Raw genomic sequence first — 19658 nt, 5'->3', positions numbered from 1 at the left:
AAAAAAAAAAAAAAGAAATGGGAAGTGAAGAAGATATAAAGGAAAAAGAGAAGTCTAAGATGATTCTCAGGATGTTTTGCAACCATTTAAAAAATATCAAAAGTAAAACACTTATTAAGCCAATGATGGAGATAAAATAGAAATGCTCAGTTAACCCAAAGGCAAAAAGATTAAAAATAATAATAATAAATGAAAAAATGAGAAAACAACAACAGAATTAGTAATCCTATTAAATTTAAATGAACTGTTTAGGAGGTAAAATGGCGGGCTCGTGGTGAGCGGCTGACAGGAATGAAAATAGAAATACCTTGAAGAAGATTTTAAAATCGGTTTCTCTTCAAATCATCTTCTCTCATACCACCCGATAAGGATCTTGATTCATCATGGCGTTAGCAGCAGTAAAATGGGTGATATCAAACAGAACTCTCTGGAAACATTTATTTCCAATTCAAAACGGAGCTTTATATTGTGTTTGTCATAAATCTACATATTCTCCTCTACCAGATGACTATAATTGCAAAGTAGAGCTTGCTTTGACATCTGATGGCAGGACAATAGTGTGCTACCACCCATCTGTGGACATTCCATATGAACATACACAACCTATCCCTCGGCCAGATCCTCTGCATAATAATGAAGAAACACATGACCAAGTGCTGAAAACCAGATTAGAAGGAAAAAATGAGCACTTGGAGCAAGGACCCATGATAGAACAACTTAGCAAAATGTTCTTTACTACTAAGCACCGTTGGTATCCTCGTGGACAGTATCATAGACGTCGTAGGAAACTGGATCCTCCAAAAGACAGATGATACTGAGGTTTTCAGGAATCGAAAAGATGTTATCTTGTGTCTCATTTGCCTTTTGAGAAAATGCATTGAGTATATTCACTAACATGTTATATAGCAAAATAATAATAAAATGTGTTCATATATTAAAAAATAAATAAATAAATAAATGAACTGTTTATGAAGGAATACTATAGAAAACTACATAGCAACAGATTAGATAATCTAGAGGAAATAGAAAAAATTCCTAGAAGTACACAAACTATGGAAAATGACACAAGAAGAAATAGAAAATCTGACTAGATGTATATAACAAGTAAATAGACTTAATTAGCAATTTTTAAAAACTTCTCTCAATGAAAAGTCCAGACACAAATGGCTTCATTAGTAAACACTATCAAAGGTTTAAAGAAATAACACAAATCATTCACAAACTCTTCCAAAAAACAGAAGAGAAATTCTAAGAGGGCAGTATTAACCTAATGCCAAAACCAGATAAAGACATTACAGGAAAACTACAGAACAATATATTTATGAATACAGACACAAAAATTCTCACCAAGATATAAGCATGCCAAATTTAGCAACAAATAAAAAGAACTCTATCCCATTCCAAGTGAGGTTTATCCGAGGAATGCAAGATGATTTAACACCTGAAAATCAATCAATGCAATATACCACATTGAGTGTAAAAAGTCCACAAGACTATCTCAGTAGACTCAGAAAAAGCACTGAACAAAATTCAACACCCTTTCATGATAAAAACATTGTATAAACTAGGAGTAGAAGTGAAAATTTTAATCTAATAAAGGACATCTATGAAAAAAATCCACAGCTAACATTGTATTTAATCTTAATGGTGAAAGAATGAAGGCTTTTCTCCAAGATCAGGAATAAGGCAAGGATGCCTGCTCTCATTACTTCTATTTGACATTGTTCTGAAAATTCTAGGTAGGGCCACTAGAGGGGAAAATTTTTTTTAAAGACATTTAGATTTGAAAGGAAGAAGTAACTATCTTTACTCACAGATGAGATGATCTTGTATGTAAAAAATCCTAAGGAATCTACAAAAACACTACTAGAACTAATAAATGAGTTCAATAAGGTTGCAGGGTACAAGATCAATATACAAAATCAATTATATTTCCATAGACTTGCAGTATTTCTATACACTAACAATTCGAAATTGAAATTTAACAAAATTCCATTCATAATTGCATCAAAAAGAATGTAATGATTCACATTAAATTTAATCAAAGAAGCATAAGACTTGTATGCTGGAAAGCACAGAATATTGTTGAAGAAATTAAAGATGATCTAAACAGGTGAAAAGACATTCATGCTAATGGTTCACAAACTAAATACTGTTAAGATGACAATCCTCATCAAACTGATCTACAGACTCAAAACAGTCCTTATCAAAAGTCCCCCCAAAAGTCTGTCTTTTTTGGCAGAGATAGACAAGCTGATCATACGTAAATGCGAGGCAACCAAGAAGTAAAAACAATCTTAAAAAAAAGAACAAAACTGGAGAACTCACACTTCCTGATTTCAGAACTTATTACTATAAAGTACTACTACTACAGTAATCAAAACAGTGTGGGACTGCATAAAGACAGACATATAAACTAAACAGAACGGATCAGAGTCCAGAAATAACCCCTAATATCTATGGTCAATTGATTTTCAACAAGGGTACCAAGACAATTCAATAGGGGAAAAAAACAGTCTTTTGGGGAAGAAAAAAAAAGTTGCTGGGACAACTGGATACCAACTTGAAAAGAATGAAATCGGATTCCTTGCTCACACCATAAAAAAACACCAACTCAAGTGGATTAAAGATCTAAATGTAAGAATTACAACTATCAAACAGTGAGAAGAAAACAGAGGAGTAAAATTACTTGTGACCTTTAGTTGGGCATGGCCTCTTAGATATAAAACCATAAGCACAAGCAACAAAATAGAAATCAACTGGACTCCACTGAAATGAAAACTTCTTGTGCTTAGAGGACACTATCAAGAAAGTGAAAAGACAATACAAAGAATGGGAGAAAATGTTTGTAAACCCTACCTCTGAGAAAGGACTTGTATCCAGCCTATGTAGAAAACTCTTAAAACTCTACAATAAAAACACAACCCAATATAAAAATGTACAAAGGATCTGAACAGATCTGCAAATGGCCACAAAGATGCCCAACATCACAATCACTGGAAACATACAATCAAAACCACAATAAGACACCACACACAGGGGAGCCTGGGTGGCTCAGCAGGTTAAAGCCTCTGCCTTCGGCTCAGGTCATGATCCAGGGTCCTGGAATCAAGCCCCGCATCGGGCTCTCTGCTCAGCAGGGAGCCTGCTTCCTCCTCTCTCTCTGCCTGCCTCTCTGCCTACTTGTGATCTCTCTCTGTCAAATAAATAAATAAAATCTTAAAAAAAAAAAAAAGGACACCACACACACTTGAGGCTAAAATAAAAAAGGTATACAAAAACTGTTGACAAGGATGCAGAGAAATTAGAACTCTCATTCATTGCTATGGGAATGTAAAATGGTGCAGCCACTTTGGAAAATAGGCTGGCAGCTCCTCAAAAGATAAAAAATTGAGCTACCATATTACCTAGCAGTTTGTATCTTCAGTATCTCCCCCAAGAGAAATGAAAATATATGTCCATATGAAAGTCAGTTCATTAATGTTCATAGCAGCATTATTCACAATAACTAAAAAAAAGTGGAACAAATATCAAGTTGATGAATGAATGAACAAAATGAGATCCATACAATGAAATATTATACATTCATAAAGAAAGAATAAAGTACTGATACATAAACTATTGATACTGATTCATATATAACATGAATAAATCTTAAAAACATGCTAAAGGAAAGAAGCCAGTCACAAAAGACCATGTATTATATTATTTCATTTACATAAAATGTCCAGAATAGGCACATCTATGGAGACAGAAAATAAGTTAGTGGTGTCCCACAGCTAGAACAGTTAGAGAGAAATGGGGGAAATGGGGTTTCTTTGGCAGGTGATGAAAAGTTCTATAACGGACTTATAATGTCTACACCAACTCTGTGACTATATTAAAAAATCACTGGATTATATAACTTTAATGGGTGAGTTGTAATATATGTGAATTACTTCAAGAAAGCTGTTTTTAAAAATGCAAATATCAAGCTAATAAAATAATACAAACCACCACCAAACAGATTTCAGAATTGCCATATTTAGTCAAACTTATGGTCTCTCTAATCCATGTTCTCAGTGCCAGAAAGTAACATATATACTATATAGTGAGAAGAAATGGTGTTTCCTTTAGAAAGAATTGTGGAGGGGCGCCTGGGTGGCGCTGTGGTTAAGCCTCTGCCTTCGGCTCAGGTCATGATCTCAGGGTCCTGGGATGGAGCCCCACATCGCGCTCTCTGCTCGGCGGTGAGCCTGCTTCCCCCTGCCTCTCTGCCTACTTGTGATCTCTCTCTCTCTGTCAAATAAATAAATAAAATCTTAAAAAAAAAAAAAAAAGAAAGAATGAATTGTGGAGGGAGTCCTAACTAAAACAATACTATCACTCAATCTGAATCTCTATTATCTAAATCCTTTCAAAACTGTTATCACCCTCTTTTTGCTTAGAATAATTAGTGCCAGTTTTACTACCCACTGAATAGAGAAATATAATCCTTATTTTTGTCCTAAACTTACTATTTAGCTCTTCTGTAGGTATCTCCTTATTTTAATATAGGACAATTAGGAAGACCAATATGTTTTCTCCTTTATCATTTTATAGACTTTTCAGGTCATCAAACTTTGGTAACTTCACTTTATAAAGTGCGTCCACAAACAGCTACCAATTTGGTTTCTCAATGGTTCTAAAAACCACAGAGAAGGGTCTGATTTGTTCTTCATGAAACAGTCCTTTAATCATTTGTTAACAGTCATCACAGCCATCGCTGGTAGGCCCCATAAAGATTTTATTCTCTAGATTTAGAGGGTAGGTTGACTGAACTTTATTGCCATAAGTTCATTTCTTAAGTATAGGAGGATAATACAGAAATGTACTGGTCTTGTTTATTAATAATAATAGCTACCACATGTTAGTTTACCAAGAACTACCATGCTAGAGAGTCCATATATAGTCTCATTTAATCGGATGCTATCATTAACCTCATTTCACAAATGAAGAAAATAGAGACTTAATGGCTAGCAGTATTTGAATCCAAATCATGTCTCTTTTCCTCAGAGTCCTACTGGACCTGATAAGATCTCCATGAATTAGAGTTAAGGAAAAGAAAAAGCATGTCAAAGAACAATATTTACAAGTTTTTTTGTTTTGTTTTTTAATGGGAACATATATTGGTATAAAAGTATGGAGAACTGGAAGCACACAAATATATGATTGCTTCTGGGCAAAGTGAAAGCAGTAAGGTAGAGGCAAGAAGAAACCTTAAGGTTCTGCTGTCAACATTTACATATGGCTTTAATATTAAACAATGTAAACCCTTTCCTATTTGTATGTTTTTTCTTTTATGAGAATAACAATATTACAAAAATGGAAAAAAAATAGCTTTATTAATCAGAACTAATACATATACTACTATAGTTCTGTGCCAAGTTCTCTACTTTTAAACTTCTGTTCTTCCTCAGCCTACAACACACGTATTTCCCTCCCCAACTTCTAGGTAGCTAATTTCTCCCTCAGAAAACTTTAATGAATTCTCTCATCTCTCACTTTTGGGAAGCGGGGGATACAGGAGTAGTAGTGTTTAGGTCTAGGTGGGGGAAAAGGCAGACAGTTTGATGTAATGAGGAATCCCCTAATTTCTCTCCTCCATTGTGGGTACTCTAGCTACAGGTCCTGAGTAAAATAAAACTATTCACAAACGGAACCTGGAGGTAAGAGTGTGAGTATTATGAAATGTTTTAAACCTGGACTAAAAAACGTTTCTTGTATCACCATATGTACTTTAGATTTAAAAAAGCAAACATCCTCCCCCAATTAAGATTAGAAATGGACAGAAATTATCAGAAAAGACATCAATCATATTAGTAGTTATAAACTTCAAGTACAACGCCCTGCACTAAGTAAACTGTAAACACAGACAATTTTATCTGCCCTCCTCAGGATCTTTCACAAAGTAAATCATTAATAAATACTTGATGAACTAAAATAAAATGGATTCTCATGTTAGGGTGGCAGGTTACTTATGAAATACAATCTTTTTTTAAAAAAAGAAGCTCTCCAAGCGGAACACCTCTTCTTGGGTCAAGTATTAACTTAAACCAGGAATATAGAAAAGCACAGATTTAGGGGCACCTGGGTGGCTCCATGGGTTAAGCCTCTACCTTCGGCTCAGGTCATGATCTCAGGGTGCTGGGACTGGAGCCTGCATCCAGCTCTCTGCTCAGCAGGGAGCCTACTTCCCCCTCTCTCTGCCTACTTGTGATATCTCTCTCTGTCAAATAAATAAATAAAATCTTAAAAAAAAAAAAAAGAAAGTAAGAAAAGCACAGATCAAGGTTTTAGGTAAGTTAAGGACCATGTTATACAAAAAGTTCTTATCACACAGTTACAAAGAACCAGTATTTATAATAGCATTCTGGTATCACTAAAATTTAGTGTATATACATAAAGATTTCCAGAAGAGCCTCATTATTCATGTAATTACCTATTTTTTTCTCGTAAGTACAAGAAAGACCTTTTTCATATGTTCATAATTTAAAAATAGTAAAATTCTGTTCCTGACATTTCTAGATTTCTAAGGGTGCTACTTAATTACTATAAGATGGTACTATGACATCCACAAAATTATAATAACCCACCAATCCTAGAAAAACAGTTTTATACCCCTTTTTAAATTATCAGGCTCTTTTGGAGTAAAAAAGATTATAAGACAATTGTCTCTCTAATCTTAACATAGCATATTTCTCCTAGTTTTCTACCTCAGCTGCATTTCATTTCCCTAAACAACTTGACTACTAAACCTAGGTTTACTAGCCAAATGATCTCAAACAAATCATTTAATCTTTTTGGATTTCTACATTTTCATCTCTAAAATTGGACAAGATCAGGCACAGACAACCAAAAGATGTACTCAAGTTATTTCAGAAAGCATTCTCTTAAGGAAGAGAAGGAGAAAGAAGGGAAAGATGGAAGGATGATAGGAAAGAAGAGAGAATAAACATTAACAAAATAACATTTAGGCTGTAAACTCTTAATATCTTTCAAAGTTTTTTTTTTTAAGTTAACATTAAGGTATGAAACATCAATAGATTTTTTTTGTCATTTTCATAAACAATGATTAATAGTTTTCCTATAAAGCCTTAATCTTACAGAACATATTTCATTCAACTGAATCAGGTGCTACATGCTCCTTTTAAATAAGTCCATGATACAGCTTTTACACACATATACACAGAAGGTCAAGATACATACCTAGAGAAATATGTTAAACATGTTTGCTATTCTTAAAAAAGACAATACAAACAATAATAAAGGTGGCTTAGAAGGATAAGGAAAGGTCTCTCTATTGATCTCCCCTTGTCCACAAAACTCAGCTTAAAATCACTTTATGGAAAAAGTTGTTTCCTTCTACTCTACTTCCTCCCCATTCATTAAGACTGAGTTAAGTAGGAGGCATTGTGAACTGTCTACCAGCCATTTTCAAGCCTCCTCCTTCTTGCTAACCATAATAATTTTTCTGGTTCAAGTACCTATCCTGTGCTGAAAGAAGGGTAGGCCCCACCTCCAGTGCAAGGGAATGTGGGCACGGCCAGTTAGGCATGAGACAATCCAAAAGAAAGTGTCCACCACTGGTCTGAAATCCAGGCTGAGAATGGCAAAGAGATCTTTAATGACATAACTGAATCAAATTATATGGAAATTCCCCCTCTCTTATGAAAAATTATAAATCTTTACTGAGTAAAGTTGGATTTTCTGCTACTTGTAGCCAAAAACATCTTGAAAGTTCTTAGCCCTTTTAGAAGACACTTAAACACAGAAAATGCTACCACAAGACTTTTTACAAAAACTATTTGCAACTTGAGGACAAAGAACGGCTTCTTGATCTTTGCAGTACCTTGAGAGTATATCCTCAATATCCATTCCTTGAATAACTCTATGTGTATAAGATAGAAAATAGATAAAGCTAAAAATGTTGTTTGGAACAAGACTAAACACCTGACAAAGCTAAGGAATTTAGACTTTATCTTGTAATAGGCCAGGACTTCCCAAAAATGGGAACACTGTTCTAGAATGTTAAGACATACCAACGAGAGTATACATCTGGAAAATGTTGGCAGAACTAAGTTAAACTGGTTTCTTCAATACAGGGCTTCTTGTGATCCTACAATATGCATTCTCAATTTCTAAATTTTAGTCAGAAAAATAAATTTTAGGCAATAGAAAGTAACATGAAACATGAAGTTTTGTTTCATGTAAATGAGTATGATGGCAGTACAGGAAAGGTAAGATTTGTATGTTTGATCTGTATGGATGGGGTGGTTTGGGTACTTGCACAGGGATTATACAGCTGGATGCTCAACAGTCAGCTGGATTACCAAAACATCAAGATGACATGATGGGTTAAATTAAGGCAATAGAGATGGAAGGAGAGAACAGAAGGAGGCATTTCTGAGATAGAATAGGTAAGGTTTAATGAAGAACTGAAATGTAATCATACAGTTTCTAATTCAGAGAAATGAAGGTGAAAGTGATACATTTAACCTTAGCACTGAAGAGAGAAAGAAGGACTAATACAGATAGAATTGGGAACAGAATATAAATGTTATGACTAGTATTGTATGTCATTTACCACAACATACTATACTTTGCTTAAAAGTTATGTTTAAATTTTATTTTTATTTTAAATATTTTATTTATTTATTTGACAGAGAGAGACACAGTGAGAAAGGGAACACAAGCTGGGGTAGTGGGAGAGGGAGAAGCAGACTCCCCGCTGAGCAGGGAGCCTGACTCGGGGCTTGATCCTACAGCCCTGAGATCATGACCTGAGCTAAAGGCAGACGCTTAACGACTGAGCCACTAAGATGTCCTGTATGTTTTAATTTTAAAAGCAAAATATTCTGTAGCTTTATGTTATTCTTCAATGTTATCTATACATAATACATTGTCACACTTCTCACAGTAACTAGAATGGAAAACCACTGGAGTTTTATGCTGCTACAGCGTTTCCCCTAATTTTAACTCTTACCATAAACTAGCAGCCCTGAGAGACCCCTGGGTGGCTCAGTCAGTTAAATGACTGACTTGATTTCAGCTCAGGTCATGACCCAGCTCCACTCTGGCTCTACATTAAGCAGGTGGAGCCTGCAAGATTCTCTCTCTCCTTCTCCCTTTGCCCCTCCTCTGTTCTCTCATGCTTATAAAATGAAGCTACCAACCCAATGGATGGGATTTGGAGAGCTTCAAGTTTGGTGAACATGTGGAGATTTGGGGCAAGTGGTGCACATGGAGAGGACATGGAAACTCCAACCCCCTTTCCACATACTTTATCCCTTACATCTATTTCATCTGGCTGTTTCTGAGTCATATCCTTTTGTAAATAAACAAGTAATATAGTAACTGAAGTGTTTTCCAGAGTTCTGTGAGCTTTCCTGGCAAATTAATTGAATCAGAGAAGGGAGTTGTTAGAACCTCTGATCTAGAATCAGACAGTCAAAAGCACAGGGAACAACCTGTACTTGTGATTAGTATCCAAAGTGGGAACAGGGGCAGTTTTCTAGGACACTATCTACAGGAAGAGTGTCCAAACTGAGTTGAAGTGTGGGATATCCAACGCCCAGCTGGTGTCAAAGAACTGACTGGGGGTATGAAAAAAACCCACATGTAAGAAATATCTCCTACCAGTTGTTTCTCTGGAGAACCCTGACTGACAAACGCTCTCTCACACGCAAATTACACACACACACACACACACACACACACACACACAGAATGTGTAATTAAAGGGGCACCTGGGTGGTTCAGTCAGTTGAGTGCGGGATTCTAGGTTTCAGCTCAGGTCATGATTTCATGGGTTGTGGGATCTAGTCCTGGGATCTGGGGGGGTGCGGCTCAGCACTCAGCAGAGAGCCTGCTTGGAGAGTCTCTCCCTCTTCCCCTCCCCCAACTTGTGCCCACTCTCTCAAATGGATAAATAAATCTTAAAAAAAAAAAAAGAATGTGTAATTAAACCATTCAGATACCCCTGACACCTTCGGAGATGTTAACATTTTTTGGTTGAACCTGTTCAGAAGGTGGAGGGGGGTATGGAAGGAAAAAGGGAATACATAAAGGTCAAGATAAAAGAAATAAAAGTAGAAAACTCAGCTGAACAGAGACAGACTTGAGTCTTTACCACAGAACAGCCCACACACATTACAGAATAATGAAAACAAGAGCTGTAAAAAGAATAAAGATGAGCTTTTTAAAGCATACAGAAAGAAACCTGGGTTCAGAACCAGGAAAGTAACTACTGGGAACCACAAGAACTATACAATTAACATAGTTTCAAGCTTTTGTTAATAACTGACACCTAATAATGAACATAATATTTACTGAGTCCTTACTACATGCCAGGCCCTATTCTAGTGCTATATATATTAACACATTTAAACCTAACAACACCCCTGAGAGGTAGGTAGTTATTACTGTCTCCTTAGAGGTGGAGAAATGGGGGACACTGGGTGGCTCCGTCAGTTAAGTGTCTCTCTTCAGCCCAAGGCATGATCTTGGGGTCCTGGGATCCAGCCTGGCGTTGGGCTCCCTGCTCAGCAGGGAGCCTGCTTCTCCCTCTGCCTTTCACTCTCCCTGCTTGTGCTTCCCCCCTTCTCTCTGACAAACAAATAAAATCTTAACCCCCCACAAAAAAACTAACAAAGCCAAGATCCAAACACAAAGCTGTCTTGATCTAGAGCCTGTGTTCCTTCCATTATCCAAGAAATGAGAAATAGTAGTATTTTTAAAAATTAATAACTTAGGGGCACCTCATAGTTCAGTTGGTTAGGCGTCTGCCTCCAGCTAAGGTCATGATTCCAGGGACCCGGAATCAAGCTCCACAGGAGTCTGCTTCTTCCTCTCTGTCTCCCCTTTCCACCCTGTTTGTGCCCTCTCAAATAAATAAAATCTTAAAAAAATTAATAATCTAGTCCTAAAATGTCAGATTTCAACACAAACTTTACGCTAATCACATGAACAATAAAAAATATAGAACATACAGACCACTAGAGATAAAAATGCATCTTCTAAAGAAAATCAGACCAAAAAACGAGAGGTAGATATAAAATACACAAGGGCAGGAAGAAACCCAACTCCAAATATATAAATCATCACTCTAAATGTGAATATGTTAAAGTTCTCTATTAAAAGAGACCTTTGGAACAAACTTTTTTTAAATCTAGTGTTGTAATAAGGAAATACATCTAAACTAGAATGATTCAGAAAGAAAAAAGATACAAGGAGAAACCGATAAAATCACAATTATTTTATAGGGCTAATATGTGTTTCTCAATAATCAAATGGTCTAACAAGGCAAAAATACATGCAATTTAAGCACTATGACAAACAAATGTAGAATATTTTCTCCTAACAGAAAAAACTTCAGTCAAATGATCACAGAACTTCAATTTTTAAAACACCCACATATTAGGCTATAAGCAGTTTTAATAAAATTCCTAAAGTAGGAATCACACAAACCATAAGCTGTTCTTTGGCCATATGCAATAAAGCTAGGAATCTAACTAGTAAATCTAACTAGTAAATGGAAAGATCTAAAAATTCTAACATTCAGGTTTCAAAAGATGCCCCAACAGTTACTCAACAGCCCAGTCAAATCACAGTGAGCCCACAGTAAAGAAGCCAAGCCATTAAAACTGTTATCAGTTTTCAAATGCCCAACTCAAACATCAGCACATAACCAAGACTTATAGATACTTGCAAAAAGCCTTTAATATCAAAGAGCCACTAAAGGGGCACTTGGGTAGTTTAGTCAGTTAGGGCCTTAGGCCCAGATCATGATCCCAGGGTCCTGGGATAGAGCCCTGCACTGGGCTTCTCCCTCCCACCCTGTTGTGTGCTCTCTCTCTCTTGCTCTTTCCCTCTCAAACAACTAAATAAATAAACAACTTTAAAAAAAATAATAAATCTTTTTAAAAAAGGAGCAACTAGAATCAGTAAAGAAATGGAAAAGGTAGACACTATAAAAGGAATTGAAAACTTCAGGAAAAAAAGAAAAAGATTCTAAAATGAGAAAATCTTGTATACATGAAATAAGATGGTGCATTTGGTTTTTTTAAGATTTTTAAGATTTCTTGGAAGTCAAAAAATATGAGAGTAAAAAAAAAAAAAAAAAAACCTCAAGAGCATAGTCAAGTCAAGATCTTCCAAGAAGAAATCTAGAGAACAGAACTAAAAAATAAAGTTATGAAAAACAAGAGAAATAAGAATAGGAAATTAGACCACTTGTTTAAGAGAAACAACACGTATATAACAGGAGCACCAGATGAAGCAATAGAGAAAACACAGTAAGAAATAAAGCAACAGAAGGAAAATTATCTGAGTTAATGACCAATGAATTTCCAGACACAAAGAGCCACAATGGGGTTTTCCATTTGGTCCTTTTCCAAAAAAGGACCTATACCAAGGCATATCACTGAAGTTTTAAAACACAGGTCATATAGAGAAATCTAAAAACTGCCAAAAGGGGAGAAAAAAAAGATTTTACAGGGGACAGAGAATCCTATTAGCATCAAACTTTAACAGTAACACTGGAAGTTAGAAGAAAACAGAGCAATGGCTTTAAATTCTGTATCCAATAATTCGTTATCCAAACTCCCAATTAAGGAGGGGAGTAAAAGAAAGGTAAAGGAAGATATTTTCAGAAATGCAAGGTCTTAAAAATAAACTCTCTCTCCCAAATGCCTTTTGTCAAACAACTATTAAGTTATGGCTTCAAAAATGAGGGAAGAGACCAAGAAAGTCTTGGAATTCTAGAATCAAGATCCAACATCAGGCAGAAATAAAAGGACTTCCTGAAATGAATGATAAAAGAGACCCCTAATCTGGGCATCAACTAAAAAGCAATCAGTATAAAGTGGTAAAGGTTGGAAGTCCTTAAAAGAGGAATCTTCAAAATAGAAGTATATCTAGAAGTTTCCATGTATTGACAGGAAATTTAAACAACTAGGGGAAGAATTTGGGGAAAATGTAATAAATACACAGGAAACTAAGCAAAAACTCAACATTAACTCCAAACAAAACAAAAGGTTGTACAATAAAATAATCACATTTATTACTAGGCTGTTTGTACAGCGTTTACAGAATCATAATGATACAAACACTAAATACTTCAACTTCATTGGGGAAATGACAGACAAAAGTATGCATGAAAGAAGTGAGATTATCCATAGGGAGCATTAAAAACTAATGTTGAAAACTGAAAAACCAAGAATTGTAGTATGTTACATAGATATTATATGGAAGTAAACACCAAAAGAAATAGCTAAAAAAAATTGCAAGGAGGTACTTCTGGGGACTAGGAAATAGGAAAAAAACGGTGGGGAGAGAGAACAGGAGCACTACTATTTTCTGTAGTGTGCAACACAGAACTATTTACCTAATTCAAATTATGTAGGCACAGAATCTATTATAAAATTAAAAACTTAAGTAATAAATGTCCATATCTAATTCCCTAGCAATTCAAATGGGGATCCATCCTACACAAACACGTTTGCACTAAGCCAAGACACTTAGTAAATTATTTTTTACTGCTATGAAAGGTATAAGTCTGAATATATAGCCTAAATGCCCCCTCAAAAAATATGAGTAAGGACTTTATGATATAGTCACACTATAAAAGATACAAAACTGTCAAAGGCTACTATAAGTGTGATACAAATTACCAAATTTAAAAATTTGGGCAGGGAGGGGCAGGGGCAGTAACAACATTTTAAGTTTTGCAAAAAAGTTATTAATTTATATAAAAGTTCATTAGAGAGTGCTAATGTGCAGTTTCTCCTGGGGTGATAAAAATTGTGGTAATGGTTGCACAACTCAGTGAGTATACTAAAAGCCAATGAATTATACATTTTTTAATGGGTGAATTTTATGGTACATGAATATCTCAATAAAGCTAACCAAAAAATGAACGAGGGATGGGGGCACCTGGGTATCTCAGTCAATTAAGCAACTGACTCGATCTCAGCTCAGGTCATGATCTCAGGGTCGTGAGATCAAGCCCCAGTAGGGCTGGGCAAGTCTGCTTTAAGATTCTGTCTCTCCCTCTCCCCCTCCCCGCTCTCTTTAAAAAAGAAAGAAAGAAAGAAAGAAAGAAAGAAAGAAAGAAAGAAAGAGAAAGAAAGACAGAAAGAAAAAGAAAGAAAGAAAGAAAGAGAGAGAGAGAGAGAGAAAGAAAGAAAGAAAGAAAGAAAGAAAGAGAAAGAAAGAAAGAAAGAAAGAAAGAGAGAGAGAGAGAGAGAGGTGCCTGGGTGGTTCAGTTGGTTAAGTGTTTGCCTTCAGCTCAGGTCATAATTCCAGGATCCAGGGATCAAGCCCCACGTGGTGGAGCAGGTGGGGGGGGCAGGGAGATCCCTGCTCAGCCAGGAGCCTGCTTCTCCCTCTCCCCCTGCCCCTCCCCACCCCAATAGTGAGCACTCTCTCTCTCTCAAATAAATAAAATTCTTGGGGGCGGGGAGGAAGGGAAGGAACAGAAGCGGAAGAAAGGGGAGGGGAGAGGAAGAAAGAGAGGGAAGGCAAGGGAGAGGAGGAAAGGGAGGGAAGGGAAGGAAGAAGAAAGAAAGGAATGAGGGAAAGTGATTTTCAACACAGGTGCAAAAACAACTCAGTGAAGAGAGTCTTTTCAACAAACAGTGCTGTAACAATTAGATAGTCATAAGAGAAAATAATGAACTTCAATCTATACTTCATACCATATACAAATATTAACTCCTAGACCTAAATGCAAACCTAAAACTACAAAACTTTTAGATAATCTCTGTGATGTTGGGTTAGGTGAGGCTTTTTTTTTTTTTAAAGAATGTATTTATTTATTTGTCCTAGAGAGTGAGCACAGGCAGACAGAGTGATGGCAGAGGCAGAGGGAGAAGCAGGCTCCCCGCTGAGCAAGGAGCCTGATGTGGGAGACTCAATCCCAGGACACTGGGATCATGACCTGAGCCGAAGGCAGCTGCTTAACCAACTGAGCCACCCAGGTGTCCCTAGGTGAAGCTTTTTTAGATATGTCACCAAAAGGATAATCTAAAGAACAAATTATTAATTAGACTTTGTAAAAATTAAAAACTATTATTCTTTGAAAAACATGTGAAGAAAGTGAAAAGACAAGCCATGGATTTAAGAAAATATTTTAAAACTCATATATTCATCAAAGGACTTGTATCCAGAACATATAAAGAATCTGCAAAACTTAATAATGAAATTGGGCGCCTGGGTGGCTCAGTGGGTTAAGCCGCTGCCTTCGGCTCAGGTCATGATCTCAGGGTCCTGGGATCGAGTCCCGCATCGGGCTTTCTGCTCAGCAGGGAGCCTGCTTCCCTCTCTCTCTCTCTCTGCCTGCCTCTCTGTCTACTTGTGATCTCTCCCTGTCAAGTAAATAAATAAAATCTTAAAAAAAAAAAAAATTATTAAAAACTTAATAATGAAATAAACCAACCAATAAAAAAAGGTGGGCAAAATATTTGAACAGACACTTCACTACAGATAAATGATGGCAAATAAGCACATAAAAAGATGCTGAACTACATTATTCATTAGGGAAATTAAAATTAAAACCACAATGTCTAAAATTAGAAAGACTGAATATACCATGTATTGGTGAAGATGTGTATCAACTTGACTCTCATACACTGCACGTAGAAATGTAAAATGATACAATACTTTAGAAAACTGCTTGAGAGTATCTTAAAAAATTAAACATACACCTAAAATATGACCCTGCCTCTCCACTCATAGTATTTACACAAGAGAAATGAAAGCACATATCCTTACAGAGACCTGCACACAAAAATACGTATCACCTAATCTGCAATAGCACAAACTATAAAAACTCAAATGTTCAATGACAAGTAAATCGATAAACAAATTTAGTACATCCATTCAATGGAATACTCCTCAGTCATAAGAAAACTGAGTTTTTGTTACACGCTAAAACATGGTTGATACTCTAATTATACTGAGTGAAAAAAGCCAAACAAAGGGGCACAAGGAAACTATTATCTTGACTGTGATGATGGTTTCACAAACTTGTATATATATCAAAACTTACAAAATGTACACTTTAAACACATGCAGCTTTTTTGTATCATCAGTTAAACCTCCACTAAACTTTTAAAAATAAAAATTAAAAATGTCATAAAAATATTCATGTTAGGTGCTAAACTATATATATTATCTTTTTAAAGATTTTTATTTATTTATCTGAGAGAGAAAAGAGCACAAACAGGGGGCAGGAACAGAGGGAGAAAGAGAAGCAGACTCCCCGCTGAGCAGGGAGCCTGCCTGATGCAAGGCCTGGATCCCAGGATCCTAGGATCATGACCTGAGCCAAAGGCAGACCCCCAACCGACTGAGCCACCGAGGCACCCCCACTAAACTATATATTATAAAGCAAGACACTAATAATCACATGAAAAGCAAAATAAACCAAACCATAAGAAAAACCTGCACACAGACAACACTGGATGAAAATTCACTAAAATATTAACGTAATATTTTTGGATGGTAGGTAACAGTTTTGGGTTTTTTTTTACTGAAGTATAACTGATGTATTAACATTATACAAGCTTCAGGTGTAATGACCCAGTATTTGTATATTTTGTGAAATCATCAGTCTAGTTAAGGTCTAGTTAACATCCCTCACCATACATAATTTTCCTCCAATGAGATTTTTAAGATCTATTCTCTTTACAACTCTCAAATATGTAATACAGTATTACTATAGTCACCATGCTATATACTACATCCCTAGGACTTATTTATTTTATAACTGGAAGTTTCTACATTTTGAGTCCCTTTACCCATTTTCACCATCCCTTCACCCGCCCCTCTGGCGACAACCAATCTGTTCTCTGTATCTATGACCTGTTTGTGTTGCTCTGTTTTAGGTTCGACATACAAGGAAGAGCATAAGTTAATTATCTATCAGACTTATTTCACTTAAGATAACACTCTCAAGGTCCATCCATGTTGTTACAGGAAGCAAGATTTCCTTCTTCTTTTAATGGCTGGATAATATTCCATTGTATACAAGAAAAAGCAGTACTTTTTCCTTTCCTTCTCTAGATCTTCCAAAATGCATAACGAGCCAGGATTAATACTCTAAACATGATGAAGGGGCACCCGGGTGGCTTAGTCAGCTGAGCAGCCAACTCTTGATTTTTGGCTTAGGTCATGATCTAGGGGTCCTGGGATCAAGCCCCATATAGGGCTCTCTGCTAAGCATGGAGCCTCCTGAGAATCTCTCTCTCCCTCTGTTTTGCCCCTTTCCTCTCAGACTTGCTGCTCGGTAAAATAAATAAATCTTTTTAAAAAAATACTCTGATAATGAAAACCTTAAAAAAAAATTTTCTTAAACTTGAAACTGAGGAGAACTCAGATACTTCATCGATGGCTGCAACCACAGCCTCACCACTGATACAGCATAATTTAAAACCATCACCAATTTCTTGAGATAATAGGAAAAGGTTACTCAAGAATAATTCAATGAGGTTCTTAGCATTCAGAAGTAAAAAAAAAAACAAAACAAAACAAAAAAAACCTGGAAACCTCAAAACTGAGTTATCCAGTAATGGCAGTTACTAGCCAAATATGGCTATTGAATATTTCACTGAAATGTTGCTGGTGTGAATTCAGTTAAGTGTAAAACTGTAAAATATGCACTGGATTTTGAAGATTTAAACAGAAAAAAGGAATACAGAACATCTTTATAATTTTTATACTAATCACATGTTGAAATGATATTTAGAGATTATGGGCTATATAAAATGTTTAATTTCATCTGTGGGTTTTTTGTTTTGTTTTGTTTTAAGATTTATTTATTTGAGGGGGTGCCTGGGTGGCTTAGCGGGTTAAAGCCTCTGCCTTTGGCTCAGATCATGATCTCAGGGTCCTGGGATGGAGCCCTGCATCAGGTTCTCTGTTCAGAGGGGAGCCTCCTTCCCCCTCTCTCTCTCTGCCTCTCTGCCTACCTGTGATCTCTATCTGATAAATAAATAAAATCTTAAAAAAAAAGATTTATTTATTTGACAGAGGGAGAGAGAGCACAGGTAGGAAAACCGACAGGCAGAGGGAGAGGGAGAAGCAGGCTCCCCACTGAGCAGCGAGCCTGATGCTGGGCTCAATCCCAGGACCCTGAGATTATGACCTGAGCTGAAGGCAAAGGCTTTAACCCACTGAGCCACCCAGGCGCCCCTCACCTGTTTGTTTGTTTGTTTGTTTGTTTGTTTTTTAACGTGAAAGTTTACAGAAAATGTAAACTACATCTGTGGTATGTATTATATTTCTATTTAGGACAGTGCTGATGTAAAAAAAATTTTTTTTGGAACATTTTATTCATTTGTCAGAGAGAATACGCACAAGCAGGTAGAGTGGCAGGCAGAGGGAGAAGCAGGCTCCCTGCTGAGCAAGGAGCCCAATGTGAGACTCAATCCCAGGACCCTGGGACACTTAACCAACTGACCCACCCAGGCATCCCAAGACATTAATTTTTTAAATTACTTAACTTGTCATGGATAAATATAGTTAAGATAAAATCTCTCACTACTATTTTATTTCCATCATGTTTTCCTTGGATTTAGATTTCTAAATTCTAATTAATTTCATAGACTTAGGAACTCCAAAGTGATATATCCAATTATACATAACTAAGACCTATTGGACGTTCCCTTATTTTACAAACATTATTCCACCAAATAGTTCCCTTGGCTTTCTCATCTATAAGAGGGATGACAACATACTATGTATGGACTACTGAGAGAACTGAATGAAAAGAGGTACAACAGAAGAACTAACTGGCATTGTTCTGGACTTGCTAGATTAAATAGTCAGCTACATAATTACTTCTACAGTATTTTTTCTCAGAATTCAGGATTTGAATTCAAGTTTCAATGACATGATAATAGGTCATGAATTTGCTGGGTCACTTCAGGTCAAAAAACTCAGAAGTTAAGTTTCCAAAGTCAAGTCTATGTTAATGACTTACAATTGTATATATGTTCACACTATGTTGTGAATGTAGTATATTTTTTGGTTATATTATTTAAAATAATCCAATCAAATACACAAAATTATCACTTTCAAGTAAGTAATTTAAGGGAGTGGGATTGTCCAGAGTCATACAAGTATTAAGTAATATTCCTAGAAAACTTTATTTTAATCCTTGGGGTAGAAAAAGTAAGCTACAAATCCTGTAAGTGGGTAGGGGAAAGAGATTAAGGAATCTCACAGAACTAGTTCAGCAAATTGAAGGTTCAAAAAAAATGTATCTAGATAATTAAAACACAAAAACAAAAAACTCACTTAGAATAACAGCACAAGTATGTCTGAAAATTAAATGTGTTCTCCACAAAATATCTTCCAAAAACTCAAATCCAAAAAGGTGCTGAAGATTTTTAGTACCACTGGTTTGTGTTATAGACAATGTTAGTACTGTGCCTATTGATAAAGAACTAAATAAGAAATGAAATAAAACTAACAGCTCATTAAATTATCTGGATTGAAGAAAAGCAATTTTTGAATTTTACATGTGCCTAACTTCAGCTGTACCCCAAATCATCAGTGTTCCTTCTTAGGAAGGAACAAGTATGTTCAAAGTTTGTGTTATGATTAACAAACAAAGCAGGAGCTAAAATTCATAT

The 19658-nt window shown here is 36.0% G+C and overlaps 1 protein-coding gene across 1 annotated transcript; it reads left to right on the top strand.

Annotated features, from left to right (window-relative positions):
* Positions 1 to 269: 269 nt before the first annotated feature.
* LOC116877616 (39S ribosomal protein L42, mitochondrial) lies at positions 270 to 940 on the top strand. The gene has a single exon (XM_032874372.1). The coding sequence runs from the start codon at positions 384 to 386 to the stop codon at positions 810 to 812; it is 429 nt and encodes a 142-aa protein (XP_032730263.1). The 5' UTR covers positions 270 to 383; the 3' UTR covers positions 813 to 940.
* The last annotated feature ends 18718 nt before the right edge of the window (positions 941 to 19658 follow it).

This window comes from Lontra canadensis, unplaced genomic scaffold, assembly GCF_010015895.1.
Source record: "Lontra canadensis isolate GAN:19392208 unplaced genomic scaffold, GSC_riverotter_1.0 scaffold53, whole genome shotgun sequence".
Classification (NCBI taxonomy): Eukaryota; Metazoa; Chordata; class Mammalia; order Carnivora; family Mustelidae; genus Lontra; species Lontra canadensis.
This window is presented reverse-complemented; position numbering and strand designations above follow the sequence as displayed.